This window comes from Bos taurus, chromosome 1 (assembly GCF_002263795.3).
Source record: "Bos taurus isolate L1 Dominette 01449 registration number 42190680 breed Hereford chromosome 1, ARS-UCD2.0, whole genome shotgun sequence".
NCBI lineage: Eukaryota > Metazoa > Chordata > Mammalia > Artiodactyla > Bovidae > Bos > Bos taurus.
Window position 1 is genome coordinate 136,820,260 of NC_037328.1, and position 23,516 is coordinate 136,843,775.

Genomic DNA, 23,516 nt, shown 5'->3' on the forward strand with positions numbered 1-23,516 from the left:
AGCTGAAAAACAGTAGTTTTCGTCTTTTCTTTTGCATCTTTGATGGTATTGAAAAGTTATGTGTGCATGTGTGCTAAGTCGTTCAGTCACATGTGCACCCTATGGACCGCAGCTTGCCAGGCTCCTCTGTGCATGGGATTCTCCAGGCAAGAATACTGAAGTGGGTTGCCATGCCCTCCTCCAGGGGATCTTCCTGATCCAGGGATCGAGCCTGCATTTCTTATGTCTCCTGCACTGGCAGGCGGGTTCTTTACCAATAACACCACCTGGGAAGCCCAGTTTTATTCATTATCTTTGTATAATTTGGTATTCAAAACAGCTCTTAAGATCTGTTCAGAATTTCAGTACCACAGCAGACCTGAGATATTATAAGTAGCTCCATTCTTTTCTTAAAACTATGAAATTATTTATCTATTAGCAAAATGAAAATTATTTTTTAAATAATGCATTTTCAATTAGTCAAATATGTCTTAAAATATTCATTCTCACTATCTTTAAGTTACTTTTCATTTTATACCATTCTTGAACTTTCTTTTTGACTCAGTATATTTCAAGAATAATAAACAAGTAAAACCAGTCTGGGAGCATAGGCCTTCCTCAAGTTACAAATTAACGGAACAGCCCATATGGCCTAGTTCCCTGACATTTGACTGGAGCCATGGGTACCCCAGCAGAGACCACTGGTGACTTTGATTGCTTTAAACCCCAGGATAGAATTTGAGATTAGAGAACTGATTGCCTTCTAATATGTTATTCTAGAAGTTATGTCAGTATTACAAGTGAGATAAGAAATTATTCTATGATGTCTGTTGTGGTTTTTCAGACTTTCAGACATCATATGGTCTTCTAATAATTCTTTTGGGGAACTTATGAGAAATTTTATTTTCAGATGACTGGGATATTGCTGTGGCTAGTTTATTACAAGTTACCCCTTTGTTTTCACATTCTCTATGGAGTAACACTGTCAGATGTTACCTCATTCATACAGATGAAACCCAGCCCGAAATGGATCTTTTCCTTAAGGTAAGGACATTTATAAATTTTGTATTCAGTGATTTAAAATACAAGTTAATATTGTATTCTGGTTATGATACTACTGCATCTGAACCAGATAGTTTACTACATATAAGATTACATCTTAAAGAATAGGAAGCATCTTGGGCTTTTCTTAAGAAAATGTCTTAGTATTTTCAGTATATTCAAATTAAGTCCTTGAAACTTTATGCTTTTGAATGCTTCATTACACATTCTCCACAGTGTTTAGCTGTGCCTGCTTTAGTTAATCCCTGCCAGCCCTATTCTTGAATCTGTTTCAGGTTATAACAAAATTTAGTCCTTGTCATGATTTTCAATTTTTCACAGCAGCTATTGGGGTTAATCTAAGGCAGGGGTCAGCAAACAAAAGCCTGTTGGCCAAATTTGGCCTGAAGTCTTTGGTTTCTGCGGTTTTAAATTATTGAAAAAGAAATCAGAAGAAGAATATTTTGATGTGAAAATCATATGAAATTCAAATTTTTTTGTCTATAAATTTTTATTAGAACACAGCCACACACAACATGTTGTCTCTGGTTGTTTCACATTAATGGCAGAATAAAATTATAGTGGCACCTAAATGCACCACAAAAACCTCTGCCCAAACAGGCAGGTTCTTAAACTATTATTAATTTGCCATCTGGCTCTTCACAGAAAAGTTCACCAATTACCTTTCTAACTGAATTTTCAATAAATATATGTGGCACATGTAATACCTTCAATATTAGCATCCTCCAGATTGTTGATTAATAAGTCCATTTAGCTTTCCTTTTTGATAATTTTGGCAAACAGACAAAGTATTTTGAAAACCAAAGCTTCTACTCACTAACTGAGTATACATTATTCACAAATACATGTTGAGGGAATCACTAATTTATTGTATAGTAATAATCAACATTACTAAGTAAGTTAATTTCTTATCAGTTCAGTTGCTCAGTTGTGTCCGACTCTCTGCGACCCCATGGACTGCAGCATGCCAGGCCTCCCTGTCTATCACCAATTCCCAGAGTTCACTCAAACTCATGTCCATTGAGTCGGTGATAACATCCAACCATCTCATACTCTGTCATCCCCTTCTCTTGCCTTCAGTCTTTCCCAGCATCAGGGTCTTTTCAAATGAGTCAGCTCTTTGATAATTTGTAATAGACCAGCATATTTTTATTTTATATCTGTTTGCTTTAGTGTTCATGACAGACACTTTTTACTATATAAATTTATGGATTTATGTTTGGCACCCTGTAACAATAAACAGAAGTTATTTGTAAGAATAATAATAAAAATATATACCACGGCAAAAGAACTTAATACTGTTCTCCTGTTGTTTTAAGTTTTATTATGAGATAAATCATTTTCTGAACTAGGAAACAGCCAAGCTGCTAAGCTATTACTATTTTCAATTTATAAAGAAATTTGCCTTTCCTCTTAAAGATTTTTTTTAAATGTGATTATGATTTTTTTAGTTTTAAATCAGAGACTATCCAACATAACTTGTGATAAAGCATGTTTTTTGATTTAAGTAGTATGAAGCTGACTAGATCTTCAGTTAAATAAGCTGTGCTATCTTGTGTTTCAATTTGTTTTTAGGATTACTCACCTAAACTTAAGAGAATGTGTGAGACAATGGGATATTTTTTCCATGCTGTGTATTTTCCAATAGATATTGAAAATCAATACCTCGCTGTAAGAAAATGGGAAATTGAGAAAAGTTCATTAGTTATTTTATTCATTCATTTAACCTTACCAAGGTAAGCAGAAAATTCTATAATTTATTATAAGGGTTAAACTTGTAAATAGAATTAAGTTTGCCAAATGAACTTGAAACATAAGTTCTAATTGCATTTTTTTTTAATTTATTTATTTTTTAATTGAAGAATAATTGCTTTACAGAATTTTGTAGTTTTCTGTCAAACCTCAACATGAATCAGCCACAGGTATACATATATCCCCTCCATTTTGAACCTCCCTCCCATTGCCCTCCCCATCCTACTCCTCTAGGTTGATACAGAGCCCCTGTTTGAGTTTCCTGAGACATACAGCAAATTCCTGTTTGCTATCTATTTTATATATGGTAATGTAAGTTTCCATGTTACTCTCCCCATACGTCTCACCTTCTCCTCCCCTTCCCCCTTGTCCATAAGTCTATTCTCTATATCTGTTTCTCCACTGCTGCACTGCAAATAAATTCTTCAGTACCATTTTTCTAAATTCCATATATATGCATTTGTATACAATACTTATCTTTCTCTTTCTGACCTACTTCACTCTGTATAATAAGCTATAGGTTCAGTTCGTCCACCTCATTAGAACTGACTCAAATATGTTCCTTTTTATGGCTGAGTAATATTCCATTGCGTTATATGTATAAGAAGTAATGGATACTTCTTTATCCATTCATCTATCGATGGACATCTAGGTTGCTTCCATGTTCTAGCTATTATAAATAGCGCTGCAATCAACAATGGGGTACATGCGTCCTTTTCAGTTTTGGTTTCCTTAGGGTTTATGGGTAGGAGTGGGATTGCTGGGTCATAAGGTGGATTTATTCCTAGTCTTTTAAGGAATCTCCATACCGTTTTCCATAGTGGTTGTATCAATTTACATTACCACCAGCAGTTCAAGAGGGTTCCCTTTTCTCCACACCTTCTCCCACATTTATTGTTTGTTGACTTTCTGATGATGGCCATTTGACCAGTGTGAGGAGATATCTCATTGTAGTTTTGATTTGCTTTTCTCTAATAATGAGCAATGTTGAGCCTCTTTTCATGTGTTTGTTAGCCATCTGTATGTCTTCTTTGGAGAAATGTCTCTTTGGGTCTTTTTCCCACTTTTTGATTGGGTTGTTTGCTTTTCTGGTATTGAGTTATATGAGCTGCTTGTGTATTTTGGAAATTAATGCTTTGTCAGTTGTTTCCTTTGCTATTATTTTCTCCCATTCTGATGGTTGTCTTTTCACCTTGCTTATAGTTTCCTTTGCTCTGCAAAAGCTTCTAAGTTTAATCAGGGCCCATTTGTTTGTTTTTGTTTTTATTTCCGTTACTCTAGGAGGTGGGTCATAGCTTTGATTTGTGTCATCGAGTGTTGTGGCTATGTTTTCCTCTAAGAGATTTATAGTTTCTGATCTTACATTTAGGTCTTTAAACCATTTTGAGTTTATCTTTGTGTATGGTGTTAGGAAGTGTTCTAATTTCAGTCATTTACATGTAGCTGTCCAGTTTTCCCAGCACCATTTATTGAAGAGGCTGTCTTTGCCCCATTGTATATTCTTGTCTCCTTTGTCAAAAATAAGGTACCCATACGTGTGTGGATTTATTTCTGGGCTCTCTATCTTGTTCCATTGGTCTATATTTCTGTTTTTGTGTCAGTACCATACTGTCTTGATGACTGTAGCTTTGTAGTATAACCTGAAGTCAGGAAGGTTGACTCCTCCAGCTCCATTCTTCTTTCTCAAGACTGCTTTGGCTATTTGGGGTCTTTTGGGTTTGCATATGAATTGTGAAATTTTTTGTTCTAGTTCTGTGAAAGATGCCATTGGCAATTTGATAGGGATCACATTGAATCTGTGGCTTGTGTTTGGTAGTATAGTCATTTTCACAATATTGATTTTTCCTACCCAGGAACATGGAATATCTCTTCATCTGTTTATGTCATCTTTGATTTCTTTCATCAGTGTGTCTTATAATTGTTGTGTACACTTCTTTTGTCTCTTTAGGTAAGTTTATTCCTAGATATTTTATTATTTTGTTGCAATGGTGAATAATATTGATTGCTTAATTTCTCTTTCTGATTTTTCATTGTTAGTATATAGAAATGCAATTGATTTCTGTGTATTGATTTTGTATCCTGTGACATTGCTAAATTCACTGATTAGCTCTAGTAATTTTCTGATAGTATCTTTAGGGTTTTTTATGTACAGTATCATGTCATCTGCAAACAGTGAGAGCTTTACTTCTTCTTTTCCAATCTGGATTCTTTTTATTTCTTTTTCTTCTCTGATTGCTGTAGCTAGGACTTCCGAAACAATGTTGAATAATAGTGGTGAAAGTGGATACCCTTGTCTTGTTCCTGATTTTAGGGGGAATGCTTTTAGTTTTTTTACTATTTGCTGTAGGCTTATCATATATAGATTTTACTATGTTGAGGTAGGCTCCTTCTATGCCTATTGTTTGAAGAGTTTTAATCATAAATGGGTGCTGGATTTTGTCAAAGGCATTTTCTGCATCTAAGATTATCATATGGTTTTTATCTTTCAATTGGTTAATATGGTGTATCACATTGATTGATTTGTGTATATTGAAGAATCCTTGCATCCCTGGAATAAACCCACCTTGATCATGGTGTATGAGCTTTTTAATGTGTTCCCGAATTCTGTTTCCTAAATTTTGTTGAGGATTTTTGCATCTATGTTCATCAGTGATATTGGCCTGTAGTTTTCTTTTTTGGGGGGTTGTCTTTGTCTGGTTTTGGTATCAGGGTGATGTTGGCCTCGTAGAATGAGTTTGCAAATCTTCCTCTGCAATTTTTTGAAATGGTTTTAGAAGGATAGGCATTAGTGCTTCTCTGAATGTTTGATAGAATTCTTCTGTGAAACCATCTGGTCCTGGGCTTTGTTTTGGGAGATTTTTGATCACGGCTTCAACTTCAGTGCTTGTCATTGGCTTGTTCATAATTTCTGTTTCTATTCTAAGAATCTATCTATTTCTTCCAGGTTATTCATATAGTTGTTCATAATAGTCTCTATAATTCTTTGTATTTCTGCATTGTCTGTTGTAACCTCTCCTTTTTCACTTCTAATTTTGTTGATTTGACTCTTCTCTCTTTTGTTCTTGATGAGTCTGGCTAAAGGTTTGTCAATTATGTTTATCTTTTCAAAGAACCAGCTTTTAGTTTTATTAATCTTTACTGTTGTTTCTTTCATTCCTTTCTCATTTATTTCTGCTCTGATCTTTATGATTTCTTTCCTTCTGCTATGTTTGGGGTTTTTTGTTCTTTTTCCAATTGTTTTAGGTGTAAAGTTAGGTTGCCTATTCAATGTTTTTCTTGTTTTTCGAGGCAGGATTGTATTGCTATCAACTTTCCTCTTAGAATTGCTTTTGCTGGATCCCATAGGTTTTGAGTTGTCATATTTTCATTGTTCTTTGTATCTAAATTTTTTTTAATTTCCCTTTTCATTTCTTCAGTAAACCATTGGTTATTTGGAAACATATTGTTTAATCTTCATGTGTTTGTATGTTTTACATTTTTCTCCTTATAATTGATATCTAGTCTCATAGCATTGTGGTCAGGATGCTTGATATGACTTCAGTTTTCTTAAATTTACTGAGGTTTGATTTGTGACCCAAGATGTGGTCTATCGTGGAGAATGTTCCATGTGCAGTTGAGAAGAAGGTGTATTTTTCTGCATTTGGATGGCATGTCCTAAAGATATCAATGAAAACCATCTCATCTGATGTATCATTTAAGACGTGTTTCCTTATTAATTTTCTGTTTTGATGATCTGTCCATTCTTGTGAGTGGGGTGTTAAAGTCTCCTACAGTAGTAATCGTATTATTGTGTTAGTGTCAGTTTCTCCTTTTATGTGTTAGTGTTTGCCTTACATATTGAGGTGCTCCTATGTTGGGTGCATAGATATTGACAGTTGTTATGTCTTCCTCTTGGATTGATCCCTTAATCATTCTGTAGTGTCCTTCCTTATCTCTTGTAATATTCTTTATTTTAAATTCTATTTTATCTGCTATGAGGATGTTACTCCAGCTTTCTTTTGTTTTCCATTTGCATGGAAAATATTTTTCCATCCTCTCAGTTTCAGTCTATATGTGTCTTTAGGTCTGAAATGGGTTTCTTGTAAACAGCATATAAATGGGTCTTGTTTTTGTATCCATTCAGCCAGCCTGAATGGATTGGAGCATATAATCCATTTACAGTAAAGTAATTATTGATATATATGTTCCTATTGCCATTTTCTTAATTTTTTGTGGTTTTATTTTGTAGATCTTTTTCTTCTCTTGTATTTCTTGACTATATAAGTCCCTTTAACATTTGTTGTAAAGCTGGTTTGTTGGTACTGAATTCTCTTAACTTTTGCTTGTCTGAAAAGCTTTGGATTTTCCATCAGTTTTGAATGAGATCCTTGCTGGGTAGAGTAATCTTTGTTGTAGATTTTTCCTTTTTCAGTACTTTTAATATATCCTCCCATTCCCTTCTGGCCTGCAGAATTTCTGCTGAAAGATCAGCTGTTAAACGTATGGGGTTTCCTTGTACGTTACTTGTTGCTTTTCCCTTGCTGATTTTAATATTCTTTCTTTGTGTTTAATCTTTGTTACTTTGATTAGTGTGTGTCTTGGCATGTTTCTCCATGGATTTATCCTGTATGGGACTCTTTGCACCTCTTGGACTTGATTGAGAGACCCTTTTCCATGTTGGGGAAATTTTCAACTCTAATCTCTTCAAAATTTTTCTCATACTCTTTCTTTTTCTCATCTTCTGGAACCCCTATAATTTGAATATTAGTGTGTTTGATATTGTCCCAGAGGTCTCTGAGACTACCCTCAGTTCTTTTTATTCTTTTTACTTTATTCTGCTCTTCATAAGTTATTTCCACCATTTTATCTTCTAGCACACTGATTCCTTCTTGTGCTTCAGATATTCTGCTACTGATTCCTTCTATTTTTAATTTCAGTAATTGTGTTGTTTGTCTCTGTATCTTTATTCCTTAATTCTTCTAGGTCTTTGTTAATTGATTCTTGCATTTTCTCTGTTCTATTTTCAAAGTTTTTGATCATCTTTACTATCATTATTCTGAATTGTTTTTCAGCTAATTTGCCTGTTTCCTCTTCACTTATTTGGACTTCTGTGTTTCTAGTTTGTTCCTTCATTTGTGCATTATTTCTCTTCCTTTTCATTCTTTTTATTTAAACTTACTGTGTTTGATGTCTCCTTTCCCCAGGCTTCAAGGTTGAATTCTTTCTTCCTTTTGGTTTCTGCCCCACTATGGTTGGTGCAGTGGTTTGTGTAAGCTTTGTATAGGGTGAGATTTGTGCCAAGTTTTTTTTTATTTGTTTGTTTTTCCTCTGATGGGCAAGGCTGAGTGAGGTGGTAATCCTGTCTGCTGATGACTGGGTTTGTATTTTTGTTTGTTGTTTGGATGAAGTGTCCTTCATAGGGTACTACTGGTGGTTGGGTGATGCTGGGTCTTGTATTCAGGTGGTTTCCTTTGCAGGAGTTCTCGCTATTTGATACTCCAGAGGGTTAGTTCTCTGGTAATCTAGGGTCTTGGAATCAGTACTCCCACTCCAAAGGCTCAGGGCTTGATCTCTGGTCAGGATCAAATATTCCACAAGTGGTTTGTTATGGCATTAAGTGAGATTAAAACAAATACCCCAAAACAAGAAACCAAAGATGAAACCCAGATAAATGGCAGTTACAAAATCAGGCAAATAATAATTAAAATAATGGAATATACACATATACATATACACCCATAAGCAAAATCAAAACAGTCCAAGAAAAATAAAGTTCAATAGATTGACCAAGCAAACAAAGGAAAACAAAAATTATATCTAATGGTTAAGAACTAAGCTAACTAAAGCACAAACTAGAAAACAAAACTAAAGCAAGATGCCAAGTGGGGAATAAAGCAATGAAAATAAAACTAACAAATATGTTGAGAGGAAAGGAAAGAAAGAAAGAATAGATATGCAAAATTAAACAGAGGTAGATAAAGGAGACTTATATACATTAAAGCTTAACTTCAAGGTGAAAAGAACAGTAGGAAAAGCAAACAAAGAATAAATGTAGGAAAATAATAATAGGTTTAAAAAAACTAAGATTAAAAAAGGAGAAAAGGGAAAAAAGGAAGAGGAAAGGGCAGAAAAAAGAAAAAAGAAGAGAGAGAAAAAAAAAAAAAACAAAACTCCACAGAACTGCAAAAGCCCAATGTAGATAGAAGAGGTTTAAAACAAGGAAAATCATGATTTAAAAAAAAAAAAAATCAAAAGCTTAATTAGATTTCATGATGCCAATAAAATCAACAACTACAACAGGATGGGTTGGGGGGAAAGGAAAGAAAAAGGGACAAAGGAAAAAGAAAAAAAAATCCAAAAGAAAGTACCGAACAAGTTAAAACATAAGAATAATAAATGTTTTTCTTGAGTCACTGCTGTCAAGATCCTTTCCCTCACTGGGAGTCACAGCCCACCTCACCTCCCTAGGATGCCCTCCAACACTGTGCTGGTCTCTGGACGTGCTGTGGGGGCAGCTCAGATTCTAATGTGGTTTGATTCCTGTGTGTTCTTGCCTCCAATGTCCACAGCTGTCAGAACTAGTGTGTTTTCTTTTGTGGGAGCTCTCAATGTCCTTTTATACATTCCATAGACACACAGTCTGCCTAGTTGTTCATGTGAATTTAATCTGCAACTTGTACAGCTAGTGGGAAGGTTTTGGGTCTTCTTCCTTAGGCACCCTGCCCCTGAGTTTCAATTGTGGTTTTATTTCCACCTCTTTGGTCATCCACTGGGGTTTGCTTCTGAGGCTGCCCTGGAGGACTTGGATCTGTCCCAGAGAGGGCCAGTTGCAGAGGTGGTACAGCTGCTTGGGTTGCAGGGGTTCTGGTAGCACCAGGTACTCAGGGGAGTTGGCAGCTAGGGCAGCAGGAAATATAGTGCTCTAGAAGAGTGCAACCAGTAATGGCCCAAATGCTCCAGTATTCTTGCCTGGAGAGACCCCCTGATAGAGAAGCCTGGCAGGCCACAGTGCACAGGGTCGCAAAGAGTTGGACATAACCAAAGCGACCCCATGTGCATAGTGGCAAGACTTTGTTTTACTTGTGGCAGCTCTGCCCAAGTGAGGGTTTAGCATGAACGTGGTGCAGCTGCTTGGTTTGCAGGGACTTGGCGGCGCCAAGTGTGCAGGTTCACAGACTGCCTTCACTGCAGGAGTTATGGCCCTATCAGAGTCTTTTCTCAAGTCTCTGGTAGCTGGCGATCAGAAGGCCTCTTTGGCTAGTCTTTCTCTGTAGCTCCATCCATTCAGACACTTAGAGGGCTCCCTTGCCTGGGGTCCTTCTCTGTAGTTCAGTGCATCAGGTACATAGAGGCTGGGGTCCTTCTCTATAGATCGGTGAGTCAGGCACTTAAACAGTCACCCTGGGTAGCATCCTACTCTAGTTCAGGTAGGTCAGGGGCTTGGTGGGCCATTCTCTCTATTGTTCATCTGCCAATGCTGGCTGTGGGGAGAGAGAGGCTATGATGATGGCTCTAACCCTTACATGTGACTCAGTATTGCCTTGCTTCCATGGCTGCTTGGCTTTCCTTCACAGGCATTTCCCACCACGATCTCCTCCCTCACATCCCCTCAGTCCATCTGTCCACAGTCAACAGCAGCCCTTGCCCTAGGATTGCTCCACAATCCCTAAGTTGCAGCTCTCAGCCGCTGCACCTTCTGGGGACCTGTGTCCTTGTCCAGGATGCATATGGCTGTGGCAAGGACTGTCTGATTCTCATTGCATTTAGGCTGCCACAGATCAGCTTGTTCACTCTCATAAATGTTTCTCCTCTAACTCAGACAGTTGCCCCAATGTGTGGATTGGACCCCTGCTTCAGGTCCCCGACGTGCTGTGGATGGGTCCAGTCCTACTAACATTCCTGTTTTTCCTCCTAGTTCCTTCATCCTACTGAGTTTTTGTGTGGTTCTGTATATTCTTTTCTGGTGGTCTGGTACTCCTGTCTGCTCTCAGCTGGTGTTCTGCACACACTTCTGTGTCTGAAGGTGTATTCCTGATGTATCTGTGGAGAGAGATGTACTCCACATCCACCTACTCCTCCACTATCTTGTTTTCTCTTTCTAATTGCATTCTTATAATCAAAGACAATCCTTGAAATTCAAAAAATTATATGACTTTTCATACTTCAGTTCAGTTCAGTTCAATTCAGTCTCTCAATCGTGTCCGACTCTTTGCTACCCCATGAATCGCAGCACAACCAGGCCTCCCTGTCCATCACCAACTCCCGGAGTTCACTCAGACTCACGTCCATAGAGTCAGTGATGCCATCCAGCCATCTCATCCTCTGTCATCCCCTTCTCCTCCTGCCTCCAATCCCTCCCAGCATCAGAGTCTTTTCCAATGAGTCAACTCTTTGCATGAGGTGGCCAAAGTACTGGAGTTTCAGCTTTAGCATCATTCCTTCCAAAGAAATCCCAGGGCTGATCTCCTTCAGAATGGACTGGTTGGATCTCCTTGCAGTCCAAGGGACTCTCAAGAGTCTTCTCCAACACCACAGTTCAAAAGCATCAATTCTTCGGCACTCAGCCTTCTTCACAGTCCAACTCTCACATCCATACATGACCACAGGAAAAACCATAGCCTTGACTAGATGAAACTTTGTTGGCAAAATAATGTCTCTGCTTCTGAATATGCTATCTAGGTTTGCTCAGTCATGTCCAACTCTTTGCAACCCCATGGATCACAGCACACTGGGCCACTCTGTCCATCACCAATTCCCGGGGTTTACCCAAACTCATGTCTATCAAGTTGGTGATGCATTCCAGCCATTTAATCCTCTATCGTCCCCTTCTCCTCCTGCCCCCTATCCCTCCCAGCATCAGGGTCTTTTTGAATGACTCAACTCTTCGCATGAGGTGGCCAAAGTACTGGAGTTTCAGCTTCAGCATCATTCCTTCCAATGAACACCCAGGACTGATCTCCTTTAGGATGGACTGGTTGGATCTCCTTGCAGTCCAAGGGACTCTCAAGAGTCTTCTCCAACACCACAGTTCAAAAGCATCAATTCTTCAGCACTCAGCTTTCTTCACAGTCCAACTCTCATATCCATACATGACCACTGGAAAAACCATAGCCTTGACTAGATGGACCTTTGTTGGCAAAGTAATGTCTCTGCTTTTCAATATGCTATCTAGGTTGTTCATAACTTTTCTTCCAAGGAAATATTAATAAAAAGTTTCACACTGTTAGGCTTGTTTTTGATAGGTTATAAGATTAACATCATTAATGTAAGATCATTTTAATCAGGGTTTAGCAAACCATGGCCCTCAAGTCAAATCCAGCCAGTCACCTGTTTTTATAAATAAAATTTTACTGGAACACAGATACGTTCCTTTATTTGTGTATTGTCTACAGCCGCTTTCACAGTGTACCACCAGCGTTGATTATTTCGGCAGAGACAGTGTGTACTGCAAAGCCTAAAATGTTGGCTAGCTGACTCTTCACAAAAAAGGGTGGTGACCCCTGATTTCAGTAATTAGCGTTAACCTTCATTATTTTCTTTGTTCATATACAGATTGAGAGGCACTTGAACACTTGTATAAGTGTTAAATCATACTTTTAATTTGCTGAGGAGGTAACTACTTAAATCCTGTAAAGTGAGCAGTTTTCTTATAATGTGAATATAATCACACCAATGAATCTAATCTGCAAACAAAGTTTTTCTTTTTTTTCACCAGTTAGATATATAGATAGAAGACAGAATAGGATAGATAGAAGGTTAAATAAGGGGTTAGTTTTTCTTTCTATACTTTCTATCTGATTGTATTTAATCTTTCCAAAGCATTTTTTCTTTTTATTGAGGACCAACTCTGACTTTAACTGTGTATGGAAGTGTTTGGAGCCCTAAGCTTTACAAGAGACTCTGCAGTATAACCCATCCTTGATCCTTAAGACTATAGAGTGTAGTCTGGATAGCCAGAGGCCAGGTGGCCGGGGAACCACCTAGTCAAGGAACCTTTTCACAAAACAAGTTTGAGGATTCCTTCAACTTGATTTCCTCTAGTTGGAGTTCTTTACCTCCCCTCCCTGTTTTCCTTTCTTGTTTTGTTTTTATATTTATTAAGAATATATCCTGTTTTATATTTAACATCTGGGTAACATTTTATCTCAGGTGGTAGTATATGTCATTTGTTGTTTTTCTCGTTAATTCTTTAATCTTTGCAACCATGTTGTTTTTTTTTTTTGGTTTTCCTCTTTGTTTTTTCTTCTGTTTTGTATTAGGGCTGGTATTTTAGTTTTTTAATGAAGATTCTGAATCGTATAATTGCTTTCCCTTGTATATACAGTACTTATTTGCCTCCCTAGACAAATTTTGATTTAATGCCTTTTAGAAAGGGAAATTTATAGTTTTCCTTGTGATATAGAAAATGCTAATAGTCTGTAAGATTTCTAGAATTTAAATAGGAATAGTACAAACTATAGTTATAGTTATAGTACATTGTAACAGAATTTCTTTTTAACCTTTACCTTGGTCAAGATTTTTACCTAGCCTTTCTAGCCTTTCTCATTTGCCTCTGGATCTTTCTTACAGTGTATCTGGGGTATAAGGATTCAGATCATTTACTGGATGAGTAAAGGCTAAAGGACTAGAGGAGAGAAAATCTTGAAACCTTGAGGCTGATAATATTTGTGTTTTAACTTGAGAATTATATAATTGTATATGGAATTAGGTTTTCCATTTATTTGCAAAGTGTCATGAGTCTGGTGCATTATTTTGAGCAATGTTTAACAGTATTTTTGAGAAGTTGTTTTAAAAAATTATATTTAAATAAATTTATGTATGATTTTAAATTTAATTTATTGCCCAATTTTTGTCTGCTATTGTCTACTCTGTCTGCTAGTGAATATACTGTACTTTAATATAAGCTAGAACAAAGCTATAAAAAACATCCATTTTTGGAAAGTTTCACTTGTTCTGCAGCAGGGCATTTCCTGGCCGCTTGTCATTGTAGGAAATCCCCTTCTTGGGACTTAGGTTAATAGACTATCTGTGTGCTGCCACAGTGCAGTGTAGCACAAGAAATACTGATTTCCAATCTAGTCTTTTATTGGAAGACTGTGAAGAAGCTTTTCTGAAAAACCCTGAAGGCAAACCACGATTAATTTATCATCGTTTGGAGGATGGGAAAGTCAGTTCTGACTCTGTCCAGCAACTGATTGATCAAGTTTCTAACCTGAACAAGACCAGCAAAGCCAAGGTAAAATTCATAGGTTGTTTTTAAGAACATGCTTGGGAGAGCAGTGTGCTGGGACAAAAGCCATGAGGTGGGAGTGAGCCTGGCATGTTTGAGGAAAGGAAGGACGCTAGTGTGGCTGGAGCAGAGTGAGTGAGGGGACGTGAGCCAATCCTGAAAAACCTTGGTTTTTCTCACTTAGAGTGAGGTGGGGAGCCATTGAAGGACTTTAACCAAAGAGGAAGAAATGCTGTTGTGACAAGGCTGTCTTGGGCTGCTGTGTTGAGAACTGACTGTGGTTTGAAGGGAGGGTAGTGGAGGGGGACAGAGCTGGAGAGCTCCTGCTGTTATCCAGACGAGAGTTGCTGGTGGCTCAGACCAAAGGATGTGATGAGAAGTGACAGGATTCTGAATAAATTTTGACAGAGTCAATAGATTTCCTAAGAGATTAGTCGTGGACTATGAGAGAACGAGACACGAATAGTGATATATACCTAAAAAGTATATGATATGTAAGTGGGCAAATCAGAATCATTACTGTGCATTTTTCTCAAGCACAGAGTCGTTCTATCTATTATTGGCCAAGGATCAGTGTAAAGAAGAGCCTTTTCCTGGTAACCCTTTCTGAGGGCTTTGGGAAAACCCAAAAACTGATGATGAGTGGGAGAAGGATTTGATCATCCTTAGATGCAAAGCAGAATGTATTTTAGAATAGCGATTACAGGCTTTGCATTACTGCATGCTGAGATAACTTGGTAAATGTTTATAGTTAATGGTAAGAATACAATTAAACAACTCTAGGGTTTTCACAAAGTTTCTGTTTCTCTATGTCCAGCCAGAAAATAAGATCAAATGTGAATACAAACATTTTTCTTGAAGTCAGCATAACACAGTGAAGAGTCTAAGAAAAAAAGAGTACATTTTTATTATAGTTAATCTCCAAAGCCATTTCATCCTGTTTTAATTTATTTTAGTACCAGCCTACGTTACTAGATGCTACAAGGGAAGTTACTTATTCTATAGATACTGCTTTTAAAAATTAGTATACCACAGGTTGAATTTTTTTATATAGGAGTCACAATCTCTCTACTATGATTATAAATTTAAATGTAGGCTAAACTTCTTTGCTTTGTTTTGTAGAATTGTAGTTTTACTGGCATAAAGATGGATTTTGAATGTTATGTATATTGAATGGTACAGAAATACATAAGATGAAATTAGCTGTTTAATTCATGTGTGTGTGACTATGTGTTTAAGAAAAAAAAAAAATGCCATTCAGGACATCAAGAGAAGGGACATTCAGCAGAGTGATTAAAACAATAAAGGCTGGTATTTGGCGTTGCCTAGCTTTGGAATGTTCATAACCCAAAAGGTGAAGTGATTAGCAAGGAATCTACAAGTTTTTACCTGAAACAAAACTATGAGAATTCAGCCATTGGAGTTTTCCTGAAAAAAAAAGACTATTCCTTTCACCTGGGGCCAAGCCCCCCAGCCAAACAGGGAAGGAGCTGAGAGGGGCAGTTGTGGGGGTACCTTGTCCTCTGCACCCCCACCTGCTCCCCAGGTGAAGGCCCCCTCAGCCTTGGCACATGGCCTCCTCCCCCCACCACTCCTCTGGATCATTCTATAAATAACCCACAGATTTGCTGAGCACCTAGGCCCCAGGTCCACAGAGAAAAGCAGAGGAAGCCCCATTAACTCCCACTAAAGAAAGGCTGGTTCCCCCTCACCACAACCAGGGACCCCAACCCTTCCACGTTTCCTCAGGTTATCCTGATTACCCTTCCAAAACAAATAGGCAGAAAGCAAGCAATATTCAGAGAGGGCTTTTATATGAGCCTACGTGTTGAGGTTGCAGGACAAGAAGAAAGAAACAAAAATTATTTCCCCCAAGGCTGTGAGATAAAAAGAATCAAGCCAAACTTAGGAATACTTTCCACAGTCTCTGCTCCACATGATAAAATCTGCTTCTGTTTGCAGGCAGAGATGGAGGTTCCATGGCCTCGCAGCACACCCAGGGGTGTAGACGCTGCTTCCAGGGCCCCAGCACATACCATCCCACCTATCCAGGTCTTTAGTAGGTTCCTGCTCTCTTGTGTCACAATGGTCAGCTGTGTGCATCAGTCCAGACAAAGTGGACTTTCAGTGGTGATACCAGGTCCTGGACAGAGTTTTGGCATCACCAATACCAGTCACTTTTCCAGATGAACACATGAACCAAAAAAAAAAAAAAAGGCATATGTTTTGTTTTATTTGCAACATTGTTCACACAAAATCCCTGTGTGACCTTAGACAAGTTATTTAACTTGCCTCAGTTTCCTCTTCTAGAAAATGGAGAGAATAACAGTGTCTTCTTATAGGGTTGTGAGGCTAAGTGAGCTATACACACAGAGCACTTAGAACTGTTCCTGACACATAAGCCTGTAAAAATGTTCAGTACCACCTCCTCCTCCTGTTAGTATTGCTTTTTCTTGTTGTTAAACTTCTTTTTTTCCCCCCCTACTAGATCATTGATCACTTGGGAGATCCTGCAGAAGGAGTCTATAAAACCTATATTTATGTAGAAAAGATTATTAAACAGGTAAATATGCATTCCCTGTAAGATTTCATCTCAAATATCTTGACTGATTTCAACAAAATTGAGTTTTCCAGAGAAAATCACTTGTTTGCTTTTTTGAAAACAATGCTTGAGTTGTGTGCCCTTGTTTCTGGCAAGAGTCCATCCTGTAGTATTGTTGTGACATTCCCAGTACTGTGTATCTGTATCTCTGAGCTCACAAACAATTTGATTCTTTAATACCCATCAGGTATAAAATGGATTACAAAAGCGGTAGGTAAAAAGCAAGTATTTGAGGGATAATGTTCATCCTGTTCAATAGAGGGTCTCCTCAGGTTCTGTGTGCACCTTGAGTTTTTGTAAATAGAAAAATTCAGGATGGATTTTACTATCCTCCTAACCATAGAGACGAGTGAAAACATACCTCTGTGTGTCTGAGGTCACGGATCTCAGAGACATCTCAGACTAAAAGTTTCTATGATATCTCAGTATTATCTTGAAACTTTATGTGAGTTAAATATTTTGCTTGATATTTACCTCTTTATTTTTAATATTAAAAATCATTCAAAATTATGTATCAGCAAAAATGCTAATAATGATAATAAAAAGTATTCCCTATCTTCAAGTAAAATGGACACAAGAAGATGTTTAGTCTGTGTTTATTCTTACCTGCTGACCTCTCCCTCAGGGTACTGGGAACTCTATTTGAGAAATAAGGGTCTGGATTACTTTTTAAAAATTAACTCATGTTAAAGTATGGAGATATGTTATTAGAGAAAAAGAGTGAGCCCCGAAATAAATGAATTAAACAGAATAAATGGTAATAAATGAAAATGGACATACTCACCAACTTTATCACTTGTAGGACAATATATTTTCAGTGATTAATATAAAGAGTAGATATCACAGCAGAGAGATTTAACATAAAAAAACCCTAATTAGTAATTAAATTCTTATAAAAATGTAAAGCAGCACATATCTTAGACATTAGCACAGTCTTTAAAATTGTTCACTAGCCAAATACAACCCTATTGTGTAATATTTTTCAGAAACCAGATCCCCTCTAACTTTAATGAAAGAGAGAGGTCTTTGTTTTTATTATTTTAATATTTCTTTGTGTTGTTCTGTTAGTCACTCAGTTGTGTCCAAGTCTTTGCGATCCCATGTACTCTAAGCCACCAGCTTCCTCTGTTGATGGATTTCTCCAGGCAAGGATACTGGGGTGGGTTGCCATTCCCTTCTTCAGGAGATCTTCCTGATCCAGGGACTGAACCTCAATCTCCTGCATTGCAGGCAGATTCTTTACTGTCTGAGCCACCAAGGAAGCCCTAATATTTCTTTACCTTTATTTTTAAACTATTGCTTAATTTTATAGTTATAAATTGATCCCTGGAGGTACCATTAAAGGCCATAGGTTTGAACTTGCCCTCCAAGGTAGATGAGGGCCACCTTAGGCCTGTGTGCTGACTATACTGTACAAGGTCTTCACTTCCTTCATTCACTTTTTTTTTTTTCTAATTTTATTTTATTTTTAAACTTTACATAATTGTATTAGTTTTGCCAAATATCAAAATGAATCCGCCACAGGTATACATGTGTTCCCCATCCTGAACCCTCCTCCCTCCTCCCTCCCCACCTTCATTCACTTTTGTGTGCTTGCTCTTGGTGTTCAGGACATCCTGGGCTTTGAAAACACAGACCTAGACACCAAGGATTTGGGCAGTGAAGATTCTATTCCAGAAGAAGATGATTTTGGTGATGTTCTGTGGGACATACATGATGAACAAGAGCAAATGGAAGCTTTTCAGCAAGCTTCAAATTCAGCCCATGAGTTGGGATTCGAGAAAGTAAGCATTTGGTTTACAGTTCCAACAAAAATCAGTTGCACTTAAAAGCTGTAATGTAATTGTGGTTTAATCTAATTATAGTCAAGGTTAAGGACTATGTTAATAACTTCCTGATGGCTCAATTATCCATGTTGAGACATGTGCTTAGGTTTGTATCATGTGAAAAAAAGTGAGATTCAAATATACTTATGAACATCAAACATGTTTACTTACAGATTGTGCTTGTGTGCAAAGTCACTTCAGTCATGTCTGACTGTTTGCGACCCTATTTGCCGTAGCCCACCAGGCTCCTCTGTCCATGGGATTCTTCAGGCAAGAATACTGACGTGGGTTGCCATGCCTTCCTCCAAGGGATCTTCCCAACCCAGGGATTGAACCCACGTCTCTTATGTCTCCTGCATTGGCAGCTGGGTTCTTTACCACTAGTGCCACCTGGGAAGCCCTAGTTACAGATTAGGATTTATCAACTACATGTTTATTATGCTACCGTCTGCAATTCTCTAAGATAATATGCCTAGGAAACCTGATAAAAATAGTCAGGCTATCTATTCTTCCAGTTCCTAGAGGAATCAAAATACCAAACATCCAGAAAACAAAGCAGAGTAGTTAACGCAATAGGCAGATCTGTCCTTCAGCATCTTTAAATATCTAAGCGAATAAACAAGACTAGAAGTGTACAAAGAATCTATCTTCAAGTTTAAAAAACACTTAATATTTAAAAATTAATAAAAGAATATCTTAATATTACAGTAACTGTCACTAACAGCTATTTTTTTTATAGAACTTTTAATGGCTTTTATAATTTAGACTCAGTTTTATGTCTTGGTTCCACTGTTTCCTCACTATGGCTTTTGACCAAGCAACTTAGCTCTAAGCTTTGACTTTCTTGTGTATAAAATGAGGATGACTATAGAACCTACCTCACATGGTTGTTGGGGGGACTAAACCAGATCTTGCACATAAAGCACTTGACACGGTACCCATCACATGGTAATGTTAAATTGTTATTTCATAAGGAAGGCAAGATATCACTATTTTATAATTGAAGAACCTAAGGTTCAGATTACAGTTTGCCTATGAGCCTACAGAGTATAGATTGCAGATGTAAGATTTTAACCTAGATCTTCTGGCTATAAATCCTGTGCTTTCTTCTGTGGCAAGGAGTCTTAATGTGGGAAACACAGGTCTATAAAAAGACTTCGTGTACGTGCTCAGTAGTATCTGACTCTTTGCTACCCTATCGATTGTAGCCTGCCAGGCTCCTCTGTCCATGGGATTCTCCAGGCAAGAATACTAGAGTGGGTTGCCATTTCCTCCTGCAGGGGATCTTCCTGATCCACAGATTGAACCCAGGTCTCCTGAGTCTCCTGCATTGGCAGGCAGATTCTTTACCACTTTAAGCCACCTAGACTTTAGGTGGGGCCATGAACTAAATTGTTAGGTCATATAACCTAACAATTTACGAGGTTTATGAGGTCATAAATCAAATAAGCCCTTTGTTTCTTGAGAAGCATCATTTCTATCAGAAATATTTGAATTCCTGGGAAATATGATATGACAAACAGAAAAACTGATTGAAAAACTATACTAAGTAATTATTTATTGTAATTGCTAGAAATCTCTGCTACCCTAAAGCTCACACAAACTGCTTATTACACATTCTTTTGATTCTTCATCAGTTATCATTTACACCACTGGTACACTTAACATCCTAACCCTCAAGATGACTTTGGAAATTCCTTTATAACAACTGAGATGTTGCAGTTTTCTGAGCAAGTTCCTTTTCAGCTCTGAACCAAGTTTTCCTATCTGGGATGGCCTCGGAAATAAGAGTTCTTGGGCTTTGCATAGAATTCACTCAATTTCAAAAAGATCTTAGGTGGCCTGTCCTAACTTGATTCTCTGTAGTGAGTTTGGTGACTCCAAGGCTTCAGATAAGACCTTCTCATTGTTTCTCAGGAATCCTTGGAAACTGAGATGGTCTTCAGAACAGGTGACATCTAGGTTGCTTCCATGTCCTGGCTATTATAAACAGTGCTGCGATGAACATTGGGGTACACGTGTCTCTTTCCCTTCTGGTTTCCTCAGTGTGTATGCCCAGCAGTGGGATTGCTGGATCATAAGGCAGTTCTATTTCCAGTTTTTTAAGGAATCTCCACACTGTTCTCCATAGTGGCTGTACTAGTTTGCATTCCCACCAACAGTGTAAGAGGGTTCCCTTTTCTCCACACCCTCTCCAGCATTTATTGCTTGTAGACTTTTGGATTGCAGCCATTCTGACTGGCGTGAAATGGCACCTCATAATGGTTTTGATTTGTATTTCTTTGATAATGAGTGATGTTGAGCATCTTTTCATGTGTTGTTAGCCATCTGTATGTCTTCTTTGGAGAAATGTCTATTTAGTTCTTGGGCCCATTTTTTGATTGGGTCATTTATTTTTCTGGAATTGAGCTGTAGGAGTTGCTTGTATATTTTTGAGATTAGTTGTTTGTCAGTTGCTTCATTTGCTATTATTTTCTCCCATTCCGAAGGCTGTCTTTTCACCTTGCTAATAGTTTCCTTTGTTGTGCAGAAGCTTTTAAGTTTAACTAGGTCCCATTTGTTTATTTTTGCTTTTATATCCAATATTCTGGGAGGTGGGTCATAGAGGATCCTGCTGTGATGTATGTCGGAGAGTGTTTTGCCTATGTTCTCCTCTAGGAGTTTTATAGTTTCTGGTCTTACGTTTAGATCTTTAATCCATTTTGAGTTTATTTTTGTGTATGGTGTTAGAAAGTGTTCTAGTTTCATTCTTTTACAAGTGGTTGACCAGTTTTCCCAGCACCACTTGTTAAAGAGATTGTCTTTAATCCATTGTATATTCTTTCCTCCTTTGTCAAAGATAAGGTGTCCATATGTGCGTGGATTTATCTCTGGGCTTTCTATTTTGTTCCATTGATCTATATTTCTGTCTTTGTGCCAGTACCATACTGTCTTGATGACTGTGGCTTTGTAGTAGAGCCTGAAGTCAGGTAGGTTGATTCCTCCAGTTCATTCTTCTTTCTCAAGATAGCTTTGGCTAATCGAGGTTTTTTGTGTTTCCATACAAATTGTGAAATTATTTGTTCTAGCTCTGTGAAGCTATATATATGACAAACCCACAGCAAACATTATCCTCAATGGTGAAAAATTGAAAGCATTTCCTCTAAAGTCAGGAACAAGACAAGGGTGCCCACTTTCACCATTACTATTCAACATAGTTTTGGAAGTTTTGGCCACAGCAATCAGAGCAGAAAAAGAAATAAAAGGAATCCAAACTGGAAAAGAAGAAGTAAAACTCTCACTATTTGCAGATGACATGATCCTCTACATAGAAAACCCTAAAGACTCCACCAGAAAATTACTAGAACTAATCAATGATTATAGTAAAGTTGCAGGATATAAAATCAACACACAGAAATCCCTTGCATTCCTATACAGTAATAATGAGAAAACAGAAAGAGAAATTAAGGAAAGAATTCCATTCACCATTGCAATGAAAAGAATAAAATACTTAGGAATATATCTACCTAAAGAAACTAAAGACCTGTATATAGAAAACTATAAAACACTGGTGAAAGAAATCAAAGAGGACATTAATAGATGGAGAAATATACCATGTTCATGGATTGGAAGAATCAATATAGTGAAAATGAGTATACTACCCAAAGCAATTTATAGATTCAATGCAATCCCTATCAAGCTATCAACAGTATTCTTCACAGAGCTAGATTTCATTTTTTCTTGCAGCTTTTCTCCACTGATTTCAGAGGATAATTGGAAATTGACTCTATTTAGTATTTGAAGAGGCATGTTCTTCTTCACAATTTACAATTTACATTCATTTTTATTTCTAGTACTACCAGCGCCTTAATGATCTTGTGGCAGCACCAGCACCAATTCCACCCCTTCTTGTATCTGGAGGACCAGGCTCTGGAAAGTCCCTTCTTTTATCAAAGTGGTATGATACAGTGCAATTAAACAGTTATTGTTGTCATCATTTGAACTACTGAACTCATTCAACAAAGTGAATTATTGCATGTCTACCTTCCTGCAGGGCCTGTATTGAATATTAAAAAAGCAAAAAGAGTAAAATAACAGACTCATGCCCTGAGAAATATACAACTTGAATGTTAGAGGGAAGATACAGAATGAGAAAGGAATAGCATTTGTGATTGTGTACATAAATTATGTTGTTGTTTAGTCGTTAAGTCTGACTCTTTTGTGACCTCATGGATTGTAGCCTGTCAGGCTCCTCGGTCCATGGGATTTCCCAGGCAAGAATAGTGGAATGGGTTGCCATTCCCCTCTCCAGGGGATCTTCCCAACTCGGATCGAACTGGCATCTCTTGAGTCTCCTGCACTGGCTGGCTGGTTCTTTACCACTAAGCCACCAGGGAAGCCCACATAAATTATATAGGTCAGAGCTAAGGGAGTGGTTAATATCAATATCAATAACCTCCGATATGCAGATCACACCACCCTTATGGCAGAAAGCTAAGAGGAACTAAAGAGCCTCTTGATGAAAGTGAGAGGGAGTAAAAAATGTGGCTTAAAACTCAATATTCAGAAAACTAAGATCTTGGCATCTGGTCCCATCACTTCATGGAAAATAAATGGGGAAACAATGGAAACAGTGACAGACTTTATTTTCTTGGCCTCTAAAATCACTGCAGATGATGACTGCAGCCACAAAATTAAAAGATGTTTGTTCCTTGGAAGAAAAGCTATGACCAACCTAGACAGCATATTAAAAAGCAGAGACATTACTTTGTCGACAAAGGTCTGTCTAGTCAAAGCTATGGTTTTTCCAGTAGTCATGTATGGATGTGATATTTGGACCATAAAGAAAGCTGAGCACTGAAAAATTGATGCTTTTGAACTGTGGTGTTGGAGAAGACTCTTGAGAGTCCCTTGGACAGCAAGGAGATCAAACCGGTCAATCCCAAAGGAGATCAATCCCGAATATTCATTGTGAGGACTGATTCTAAAGCTGAAGCTCCAATACTTTGGCCACCTGATTCAAAGAACTGACTCATTGGAAAAGACCCTAATGCTGGGAAAGTTTGAAGGCAGGAGAAGCGGATGACAAAGGATAAGATGGATGGCA

At 37.7% G+C, this 23,516-nt stretch overlaps 1 protein-coding gene across 3 annotated transcripts in view; it reads left to right on the forward strand.

Annotated features, from left to right (window-relative positions):
- The window catches only part of NPHP3 (nephrocystin 3), a 56,358-nt gene that overhangs the window by 5,492 nt on the left and 27,350 nt on the right, over positions 1-23,516 (forward strand). For all 3 annotated transcript variants that reach the window (XM_005201951.5, XM_005201950.5, NM_001192152.1), the window contains 6 exons: positions 890-1,023; positions 2,617-2,777; positions 13,852-14,008; positions 16,491-16,565; positions 18,215-18,388; positions 22,264-22,367. In XM_005201951.5, coding sequence (XP_005202008.1) covers positions 890-1,023; positions 2,617-2,777; positions 13,852-14,008; positions 16,491-16,565; positions 18,215-18,388; positions 22,264-22,367 — 805 coding nt within the window. The remainder of the gene's footprint in view (positions 1-889; positions 1,024-2,616; positions 2,778-13,851; positions 14,009-16,490; positions 16,566-18,214; positions 18,389-22,263; positions 22,368-23,516) is intronic.